The following is an 11,593-nucleotide window of genomic DNA, read 5'->3' as shown; positions in this document are numbered from 1 at the left end:
CACAAGCGTGTTATTCTGTCTCCTTTTTACGGTTACAAACTGCCGAGACTCACGGGCGACGCCGAATTAAGATTTACCTTTGAAAGAGAAAAAAAATACATGTGTAAGAAAACTTTCTTCTCGAATATAAGAAGAAGAAAAAATAACTTCTAAAAAAGAAAAAGGAAAAGACAGGCGCGAAAGACGGAAAAAACATAAAAGCAGCTTTTATCGTGTCCTATTCTGATAATTTCCCCTTCAGCCGTATCATTATTAAAGCTACTGCTATAGAAGAAACTAGTGAAAATTAGGTTTAAGAAAAACTTTCTTACAAAGATCTAATTTTCTGTGTGTATGTGTGTGTGTGTGTGTTGTGATGAAGATCAAAGAAGAAAAAGAATCGTTTTGTACGAAAGAGGTCTTTTTTCTTTCTTTCTTGTTCTTCTTTGGATGATGAGAAAGCGACGCGCCGCCATTATCTTTGAATATTTCTTGTGGCTGTGAAAATGAACGCGAAATAGTACGTAATTATTTTGAAAATATATATGTAGACCTATGTATGTGTGTGTGTGTGTGTGTATATCCAAACTCGACAATGTTTCACTTTTTATATTATATATATTTTTTTTTTCACGTATATGGAAGATATGAATTATCTTTATAATCTATGTGAAAAAAAAAATTTTTATCCGAAATTGTTGCTGTTATTATTATTTTTTATTTTATTTGAATTTTTTCAAGGTCTTGCGTGAGGCTGTTTGTTCGTATGAAAGGTATTTGGTGACGATACATCCAGTACGAGCGTCATTTTTCGATGGATTATCGCAGTGGTTTCTGAGTTGTTCTTCGGGGAAAGACGGGAAACTTTAATGTATTTAAGGGGGTGTTTCGTGATAATGAAAGTTTGGGAACGACTGGATTATTCTGCTGATCGTGATCGATATCGATTGATTGGTGCTTGATTTCATGTCGTTTAAAGGGACGGTTTTCATGCGATCCACCATGCCCCCCCCCCCTCCGCAAGGGTGGGGCTGACAGGGCCCGAGATGATTCTGATCATTTTTTTGATTTTTCACGCTATAAATTCACTATAAAAGGGGCCCTTGAAAAGTCTGATCTGGGGCCCGCCGAAGGTCCCAGCCTAGGGACCCTGCTCCAGGACGTGGGGCCATGGATTCCACCTATGTACGCTGTTGTATGGAGCCACAACTAGCAGTCACTCTTAGACAAAGACACAACTAGAAACAAATATGTGTTCTGCCAGCCAAAACATACATGTATTCAGTCCTGTAGCCAGAAATTTCATTCGGGGGGGGGGGGGGAATCACTTTCATTTCGGTGGGGGGGACCAAAGTGATAGAACAATAGATTTGGCTTTTTTCGGTCATTTTCTCACATTTCGGGGGTCCTTCCCCCCCCGCTATGGACTTGCATATATTTCAGCGGCCCCTTTCAGTAATATCGAAAGAGTAGTTGAAGGAAGACAAAGCAAAGGGCAAATTTAGCACCAGTTAGTGTAACTAGAAGTTAAGTTTATTGTTGGCGGATGGCAGCATTAGAACAAGTATTACACAGAAGCAAACTTCACATTAGGTCCACAACGCGTTCACGTACATTCCAACATGTACCAATTCGTTAGAAGTTCCACAGAGGAATATGGACAAGTTGAATGCGTGATTTAGTAGTAGCACCCCGTTGGTAGGAGGCCAGTGACACCAGAGACAGCCCAAAGTTTATTGTAAACGTTTGCACGTACGATACTGTTACTCATACCTTCGCTAATGTGTCGTGAGAACCCCCACAGTCACCTCGGTGATGGTCGGCTGAAGATGGTTTTCTCTGGTTCCCGACTTCCGGGAGCGAATGCGATCCGATCTTCCCTTCAAAAAAGTCTCGCCACAAAGAGCAACAGGCCTACAACGACACGATTATTCAATCATTACACTTCACTTATGGTTAGAAAAATTTATGGCAGATGGCAGCACTACACACAATAAGCATTACACTGAAACAAACTTCCCGTTAAATTCACAACCCGTACACGCACGTTCCAACATGCACCAATTCGTTAAAAGTTCCACAGTGGAATACGGACGAAGTGCATGAGTGGTTTAGTAGTCAGATAATATTGGACTGAGATCACAGCCCCCCGCTTGCGATGTGTTAAGAGGTCAATATAAAAACAAAAGTGCTTTTGAGAAATATTGTCATTCGGCTCATAATTTGCTAATAATTTCGACGTCGATCGAAAGAAAAGTGTTCGGTTACCCAAAGCACAGTGCGGTCAACTGGGCCCCGAAGATCCTTAAAGATCCCTTTGTCTGTGGCTCATGACCTTGACACGACGCGGCATGGAAGTCATGTCAACATCAATCAACAGCCCAGGGCACCAGAGATATGACTTCTTTTCATACATCTTCTTCCTCTGCAAATGTACTCAAAAAATCCAGTCGAAATAATAGAATTCGTAATCTCTCTCCTGGATGAGGGTGAATAGGGGACCCTGGATAAGACAAAGGTCCCGACAAGATTATATGGTAAGGGAGAGGGGGGGGGGTGCATGAGTGGAAACGGTTAAGAAATACTAATATAGATTATCACCAACACATCTTTTCTTACTGTAATAGACATCAATAAATTTATGTACATTAACATCTACATATTATACGTATTGTTTATTGCCAGGAAATTTCTATGAAGCAATGAATAACGTGGAAATTTCTCGCAGTATTTTATGTCATGATTGCAGAAGTCTTGGACGTGTAATTAAATGACCGAAGGAAGCGGAATTGGTTCCTGTTGGCCATTTGTCTTTCCGTGGCAAGGTAGAGGGAGCGATGGAAAATGAAAAACGATGTGTGTACGATGTTTTGTACGATGTTCTCGGTACAAAAGACGTCGCACTTCTTTTCTCGTGCCGTGTCCGAAGAGAAAAAGAGAAGCAAAGAAAAAAAAATAAGTCGTAAAAAATGAATTATTCATTTAGATGCGCTTTCGGCTATTATTACGCTGTTGAACTTGGGAAAAGTACTTTTTGTGTGTCGGAAGTTGACGCACGTGTCATCACCGCGATAATCATTATAGCAATTGCGACGGGGCTTTTTATTACTGCAGTTCTTGATGACCCGATGTACCACCGGCAGATAAATATACCGCCAGACTCTATAATGCATATTCGTGTTACTCTGAAAGACGGCAATTAAGTCGATGTTCGGGGACGAATGACTAATAACATGAAATGGGATCGGGTATTTTCTGAAGGAAAAAATAAAACGCGCGCACGCTCACACGAAACAAGAGCATTAACAAAAAACAATATTAAAAATATAATCTGTTTTATTTAATTTATTCTCTCATTCACAATAAAAATTAATTTTTTACACATTTTTACCATTAAAAGTTTTTCAATGGTAAAAATGTGTTAAAAATTAATGTTGATTTGTTGATCTGATGACTATTGCCATCTGTCGACAAGTTCCGGATCTACAGAAGTTGCTTTGTCGAAAACTAGATGGCAGCATAAATTGCTTGGATTCCCGTTGTTTTCGCTTCAGGGCCGTTCAAGTATTACGTCCGTCGAGTTTATATTTTGCCATAGATGCCCTGGACCTCCCTGGACAAATGCTTTGAAAAAATTTAAAAGTGCCGTGTTAAGAGCAACAGGACGAGTGGATTTTTCTGAGTCTCTCTAGCTGATTGAAAATGTCTACTTAAAAATTTGCATGTTCAATCTCGAAAATCCTAACCATATCTCATTATTATGAGCTCATTATTATTACACATAGAATGAAGAATCCATTCTTGTTTTTTGCATTACGACTCCCATGGTCCTGTCTGTTCTCTCAGGTTTATTCAACATCTTCGGCATCTAGTTATGGCTCAAAATCCCTTACAGCCTCGCTCAAGACAACCCTGGGTATCAAATCAAGAGAGATGTGATAGGGGAGAGTCATTTAGAAGATGAGTATTTTGCCATTTGAAGATTGTATGCAGGACCGCAACTAGGGGGCAACAGGCGGATCTGGTGCCACGGGCACTGGGCCAGAAGGGACGCCGAATTCACCCTACTACTGCTTCTTCTAAATGGCAAGGGGCACCGAAATGCCTAGTTTGCCGCGGGAGACAAAGAATCTAGTTACAACTCTGATTGTATGACACTTATTATGAATTTTCGCCCAGTGGCTTCCTGGCCTCAATTAACATTTATCCCATAGGTGGAGATAGAATTGGAAGTCTGGGGGGGGGGGGGCACGGTAATTATTGCTGGTGGGCACGATGATGATGATGATGTCAATCCATATATATATATATATATATATAGCCGCTGTGGTGGTCGAGTGGTCATAGAGACGAACTGGCATAGCGAGGTCCCGGGCTCGAACCCCACAGTCGTCTTAGTGATGGTCGGGTGAAATTGGTTTTCTGTGGTTCCCAACTTCGAGATGTGAGTGAAAGCCGATCTCCCCATTAAAAAGTCTCGCCGCCTCTCTCTTCAGTTGGCGTCCTAAAAAAGTCGGCCTCCTTCAGTTGGCACCTTCTGCAGCCAGTACTGTCTTAACGCGCATAAGCCTACCCGGCAAGGCCTCGGATGTCGAGATCCGGGGAAACCGGGTTGAAATTTTCTAGAATTTATTAGGTAGGGCCTCAAAAAAGCCACTTGGCCCGAGGGGCCTATGATGTTCTAAGACGGCCTTGTCTGCAGCCCCAAAGTGCACCGGATTAAAGATCCGGTCGGCCCTGGATAAGAATGGAAAAAGTCATGTAACCCACTATCAGCAATACTGTAAATCTGCCTCTGTTTACGCCTGTTTCTAATTTGATATTACGTCGTTTCGTTGTTAAATACGTCAATTTTTCATGGTATTTTCCCCATATTTAGGCTGACCATATTTCCTCGAGAGAAATACGGAACATTGGGATTCCAAATACGGGACATCGTCAATTATCGCCAAACACGACGCCAAAATCAAGCAAAGTTGCCAAATATTGCTGAAATTACGGGAAAATCACAATGGCGGGGAAATGATGCATTACTGCAAATTGCAATGGATCAAAATGTATTCCACGAAAAAAAAAACGTTCACCAAGGCAAATGTGGGAGATTAATATTCTCATATATAGTTATAATTACCATAAAATAATTTATGAGTTAAAAAATAATGTCAATCTTTGACTTCAATAAAGAATAAAAATTCAAGTAGGCTTCGTGTAAAATACGGGAAAAACCGGGACACTTTTGCCAAAAAGTCGGGACGGCCAAAAAAACAGGAAATACCGGGACTGTCCCGGGAAATACGGTAAGTTTGGTCACTCACCCATATTGCCACCTTTATAGCTGCCATGGTGCTTTGATGGACTTTGAGCGACATCTGCTGACGCTATCACAGGAGATCGTCTGTTCCGCCTGGTTAGTATGCTAGTGATTTTGTATAAACAAACTCGTCTCAATCACAAAGTCAAAGCCGTTCAGTAGAAGCTGGTTTATTTTTGAAATTTTGCTTGAAGCCTCCAAGATGTGGCTTTCAAAGGCCCTGGGCAATCGTTCGATATTGTTGTTTTCGCGAAACAGCCGAAATGTATGCTGCAGTTCGAGATGGCGCTGTTCGTCGCCGACGACGTCTAACGCGAAATTCAGCAGCGACAGGAAACAACGGAAGCACCAAAACGAGCTCATTCGTCTCCAACTCGCAGCCTCGTACAGGGCTTTGAACTGGTACGGGCTCAACGAAGGGCTCTGCAATCATTTATCGGCCAAGGCGCCTGATCCAAATGATCTAGGATCTGAGCTCATACTCCTCGTACCGTTCGGGACGCATTGGGAGGAGGTTTGTACATGTTGAGTTTTTTTTTTCTTCTAATGTTGATGTGCTATATTTCATGTTGTATCCAAACTGTGGCTAAGATTCCGTAAATATGCATGCCAAAATATATATTTGCCCCGGTTGACCAAGCATCTAGTTGCGACCCTGCTTCTCGCCAAAGGTTTTGAAATGTTAGAATCGCCTTGTATTGACCTGTGCTCTGATCCTGATTCATGTATGGTCCTCCAATCCAGAGATGAGACAGCTACGTTGGGTCATGACAGATGATTTTACATGCTTATTACTTACACGCTTGCTTTACTTATAAAGTAAACTCTCAAACAATCCGGCCCGTCCAGTAATCTGGCGTTTTTATTCTGGTTTTCTTCGAGTATAGAAGATCAAAACATATCATCGCCTGTCTGTGTGCAGTCTAGAAGTTTACATTATTTAAATGTGCTTTTTGTGATCAACTTCCAGTAATCTGGTGCTTTCGGTAATCCAGCCCACCCTGTTCTGGTACGTGCCAAATTAGCGAGAGTCTACTATGCTTCAGGTTTGAGAAATGCTATGTACTACTACTCAACCAGGTACAACTGCATGCCCACTTTCTCGGCCTCAGAAAACTACATGTAAGAGGGACTCTGAACTATTTGCCCATGGCCCCGAAAACAGGCCTCTCTGTAAGGAGACATATTTTCCACACATTATTGATAGGCAATGCAATTATGATATTTTATGATGTTTCAAAATTTCATGTCACTTAATTCTTGAATCCCCCCCCCCCAATTTCACCAAATAATGCTCTATTATGAGCAATATGAAAGTGGGAAAGTATTCAATACATAGTTGAATTACACTTATGATAAAAAATTTAATGAATAGGTTTAATGTGGGATCTATCTAATCAGGGCTGCAACTAGATGCTTGGTCACCTGGGGCAAGCGCACATTTTTACGACCCCCTTGTAATATTGAAGGAAAGGTTTCAGAATGAAATTTGCCTGCTCTCCCCCTAGTTGCGGCCCTGTATCTAATGCAACTAACAAAGTTTGTCATCAAACTTCATATATAGGCCTAAGTGTGTCTCTCTGCATATCTGACTTTCAGGTCACTCCTTCGAAACTCATTGGAATCAATGATGAAAATGTTGTGGTCGAAGGCGAAGGGGAACCTGAAGTAACAGCTCTGTGCATTCATAAAGGGATATACAATGCAAGTCCTAAAGTAAGATGCATAATGCACACTCACATGAAGTATGCCACTTCTCTGAGTAAGGCTGTCTTGAATATCATCTCCTGTGTTGTGTGATGTCATGGTATTCCTTGAAAATTGCAATACAGTAAAACTACATTATAACACGTCTCATTATAATGTGGGATCAGATATATCGTGGGTATCACCATTCACGTTATTTTTATTGAACATAAAATCCTTTTTTATACATGGGTGATTCTCACGAAATCGCGTTTCCGGCAGTTTACATTAAACCTATTTGACACAGAACTTTTTTTTGTCACTTTCTATTTTTATTGCAGTTTGTGGAAAAATCGTTTTACCCATATTTTTAACGCTGTTCTTTCCCAAATTTTCTGTTTTTTGAATTTGAATATCTCTGTGAATATTGCACTTAGAGACATGGAATTTTTTTCATTGTCATCAGGCGAATCATGGCAACAACTTTCTAACTGGAAGTTAGCGCACAAGGGGATCGTATAAAAATGTAGATTTTTTTGATTTTGTTACACTCTGTATTTTCACTCTCAAAACTGGTATAGGGTAATTTTTGAACGCCTGTTGAGCACTTTTTTAAACTGGAATCATACGTCTACGACAGATGGCTGCCACCCATCAAATTTTGTGTTGAGAATGTTGAGAAGAATGTAGCCATCACTCAAACCTCCTTTAAATCAATTAGAATTGTAAATTAATTCACAAATTAGGTTTATTGACGAAGAAATACACAAGTACAGGGTGAGCAAAAAGTCTGTAGGAACTTCAAAAATTCATAAAAACCAGAAAAATAAACGAAATAAAAAACGGTTTGCAGTGTTAGCATCACTAAGTCACTGGAATTTTTTTAAGTCAGGAAAAAAACAGACGATAGATGGCGCTGGTACGAGCGACTTCGGTGGAAATATGCGAATGAGACGGTTATAAGAACTTGCGCTCCTAATCTGCAAACAATTCACTGTTGTAAATTTATAGTTAACTGTGTATGTGAACAAGAATGCTGAGTGCGAAGGATAAAGCTTTGTTGGTGTTATCCCCTGTGACAGTGGTCATGTGGAACACATACTGCTGTAATAAACGGTTTGGAGGCATTCTGTTCGTTATTTGCATATCTTTTCTTTGACTTGTATACGTCAGTGGCTGTTTATGAGTTTTTTCTTGCCAAACAAATTCTCATGATCTACAATGCTAACCCTGCAAATAGTTTTTTATTTTGATTATTCTTCCGGTTTTTATGAATTTTTAAAGTTTTTACGCGTGCGAACTTTGCCCACCCTGTATTTTTATTAAATGTCCTCCTCCTGGCTACTTTTTTTTTTTTGTGAGAAATATTGAATTGAAAATTATTTTCACTTTGCCACATGTTTCAGTTCAGAGACATCCATGCCCCCCCCCCCCCATATACTGTAGCAGGGTCGCTAGACTGGCCCCTTCTATAATGAATTTATAGCATGAAAAACAAAAACTGATAATAATTGTCCCGCGTCACAGAGCTAGAGCCCTATCAGCTCCACCCTTGTGGGGGGGGGGGCATGGAGACATCTATTATTTCTGAAAAGCTCATGATTCCAACACGCTTAGTTTTTGATCAGTGGTGCAAAACATGTAAAAATGTCTTTCTCCTGGCATTAGGTAACCAGAAGGAGGGTTTGATCATGGGGGATAAAAATGAAAAAAAAAAGTCAGATTTCTCAGTTGCAGCATCAAGCTCAAGTAATGTTTCATCTAGACTTTGCTTTGAGAACGCAACTCATGCTATAGTGAAACAGAGACAAATTAGAAATCTGTTCTCCCCATAAAAATTGATGAAAAAAGAGTGAGAAATGCAAATTAAAAAAACTGTACAGAGTACGTGCTTCTCCAAGTTGGAAATGAGCTACCAAAATGAATGGAACATGTTGCAATTGTCAAGCATTAAATATCAAATTGAGTGCTGAAACAGGCGAAATGCCCCATCAGATTTGCCTATCTCTTAACATGGTTAGATTTAAATTAATTTTTGTTGTCATTAAATTTTAACAAACTTCATTGCTGACTATATTTCATTTGATGAGAATTGTTTGTTTGGGTTGGAAGACCGTCCTCTGTTTGAATTAGTCTTCAACATTTCCCCCAACACTAGTAATTGGCATCATCGTCAGGAGAATTGATAAAACTGGATCAAGTCTTATCAATTCTCCTGATGATGCCAACCACTAGTGTTGGGGAAACATTGAGAACTAACTCAAACGGACAACGGTTCTCGAACCCGAACAAACAATTTCTTTCAAATGATAGCCACAAAAACCTTATCAACTATTTATATTTCATTTGTAAAGAGATAAAGAAGTGTCTGTAAGAATGTTTTTTTGGTTGACATTTTTATTTATTTTTATTTTTTGTCCAGTTCCGGGAAAATGACCCATAAAACCTATTATTATTCAACGAATAAGTACATTAAAACCTTGTTCATCCGATATGACAAGATAATTAACAGCAATCAGTTAATTTCAAAAATTACTTATTATTAAAACTATTAATGTAATAATTAAGATGGAAACGTATGCTCAAGTGCCCTTTCCTCGCCAAGGCCAATTTTTAAGGGGACGTATTGAAAATATTCTTTCTGTTGTGATAAAATACTTTGCTGTAGAATTTACTATAAATATGTTACGCAATGAAGTATTGCCATACAATATAATTCAATTTCCTTCCGTAACATTGTCCCTCACAGGCTGCCTCGAGTCACCAGAGCTGCTGATGGTTCATCAAAATTCTGCTCGTTTTTACAATAAAATAGCATATGACAGTGAATATGGTGGTCTTGGAGATACATTTGAAGAAGGGAAGCGGCTTGGCAAAGTTCTCGGAAACAAGGATGTTTTGTTCATGGGTAACCACGGAGTCATAACAGTTGGAGATTGTGTTGCTGTTCCGTTTGATAACATGTATTACTTGGAGCGAGCTGCAATGATTCAGGTACAAAAATATTCGTATTGCAATGCGAGAGTATCCAGGTTGATTGGTTGTAATGTTGCATGTGTTTTATAACTTGTATATATCCTGCAAACTTTATGCATTGGTTTGAATCCTCGAAATATTTATAAGTTTTGTTCAGGTTTTCGATGTTGAAGAACAAATGTTTGGTGTATTTAAAAAAGTTCAAAATGTGATAACAGGATTTCTGCAGTCTTGCATTCTGCCTGATCTACTGTAGAAAAAACATTTCATTCGATAACATCATAAAAATGACTTTATTTGCAGTGCACTTTGAGTTTTGGGAGAAACAGACAAAGCTTGAGACTTCAGAAGCCCAGTGATGACGCATTTTTAATGTTTCAATGAATTGAAGGTTAAAACTTTAACTTCAGTTTGGCCTCAGTTTGACTACTATGTACTTAACTCAAGAGTACTCACGTTAACCTGATGAATAGGTAAATAAACTGATGCACAGGCCTCTAAAGCCTGACGTGCTCACAGGTAACAGCCATAAATGCTCCTCCTAAACATTCTTCTGGGAATTTCTAATGGATTGGTTACATGCAGGAAGGTGTTGTATGTGGTCCTAAATTATACTTCTGATGTCTGAGTAATGCATGTTTCGTGTTCCACTTTTGCTGCCATCTGCTTTCGATATGTGGGGAGCCATGGATAAACCACAACTTAGACAAAACAGTTGCAGGTGGCCATAGATGGCTTGAGAGCTATTGGTCTACCTGGTCTTTCAAATTTACTTTTTCAGATGAGCGACTGGTTCGCATTCCCCTCAATGTGACTATTAATACTACTATTTAACCACACATGCACCTTGTACACATTCATCTGCTGAATTTCCGATGAATTGGTACATGCCGGAATGTGTGTTTTTTGAGTGCACATGTGGCCCCAATGTATTTTTGTTATCACAATTGTTCTTGATTTGTGTTTTTGTTGGTGCTGTCACCCGTATTCCATATTTTGAAGTAAATATGGCAAATGCGTTTTTTCATGTTATGTATCTCGTGCTGTATGTCTACCTGTTCTCTGCAGAGAGAGAGAGAGAGAGAGTTTTAAATGGGAGGCCGGCTCTCTCTCTCGCATTCATGCCTCACAGTTGGAAAACCACAGACAACCAACACTGTGTCAAACAGGGTTCAAAACCTGGATCCTGATGATGAGTCCAGCACGATACCCACATGACTGCACAGTGACCCTGAATATGATTACTGAACACAAAAGCATATAAATTAAAATTGCATTGAGAGTAAATTAGCGAAATCTATAGCTGTATGAAATTCATTATTTCAGGTGACTGCGTTGTCAACAGGACAGAAACTGAAAATAATGCCCGATGATATCCTGAAGGTGACTTATGGCCAAATACAGCAATCATTAATATTCTATGCTACAACACATTTGAACTATGCTATTAGAAAATTTACAAATGGAATAGAGGGTGTGGACGAATTTAAACATTGAATCAGTTTATGAAAATGCTGCAATAAAATCTATTTTCTTAAGGAATATTTATATTGGAATGGGTTTGCTCATTATTGAAATGTTCTATTTTTACTTTAAAAAACCATTTTGCAAAGGTTTTTTTTTTGTGTGAAAGTAGAAAAT

At 39.3% G+C, this 11,593-nt stretch overlaps 1 protein-coding gene across 1 annotated transcript; it reads left to right on the top strand.

The window, feature by feature from the left end:
* The first annotated feature begins 5,404 nt into the window (after positions 1 to 5,404).
* LOC149086777 (uncharacterized) lies at positions 5,405 to 11,491 on the top strand. The gene is made up of 4 exons (XM_089231824.1): positions 5,405 to 5,804; positions 6,890 to 7,052; positions 9,726 to 9,970; positions 11,279 to 11,491. Exons 1-4 carry the CDS (start codon positions 5,493 to 5,495, stop codon positions 11,447 to 11,449), a joined length of 891 nt encoding a protein of 296 aa, XP_089087950.1. The 5' UTR covers positions 5,405 to 5,492; the 3' UTR covers positions 11,450 to 11,491.
* The last annotated feature ends 102 nt before the right edge of the window (positions 11,492 to 11,593 follow it).

This window comes from Pholcus phalangioides, unplaced genomic scaffold, assembly GCF_987345545.1.
Source record: "Pholcus phalangioides strain wild (caught in Gottingen) unplaced genomic scaffold, Ppha-v1.0 ptg000004l_1, whole genome shotgun sequence".
Classification (NCBI taxonomy): Eukaryota; Metazoa; Arthropoda; class Arachnida; order Araneae; family Pholcidae; genus Pholcus; species Pholcus phalangioides.
Note: the sequence above shows the minus strand (reverse complement) of the source record. Positions and strands in the feature narration are given on the sequence as shown.

Coding starts and splice junctions, on each gene's coding strand:
- LOC149086777 (XM_089231824.1), top strand. CDS start 5,493: ATGTGGCTTTCAAAGGCCCTGGGCAATCGTTCGATATTGTTGTTTTCG. Junction 5,805..6,889: donor TCGGGACGCATTGGGAGGAG/GTTTGTACATGT, acceptor TCTGACTTTCAG/GTCACTCCTTCGAAACTCAT. Junction 9,971..11,278: donor AGCGAGCTGCAATGATTCAG/GTACAAAAATAT, acceptor TCATTATTTCAG/GTGACTGCGTTGTCAACAGG.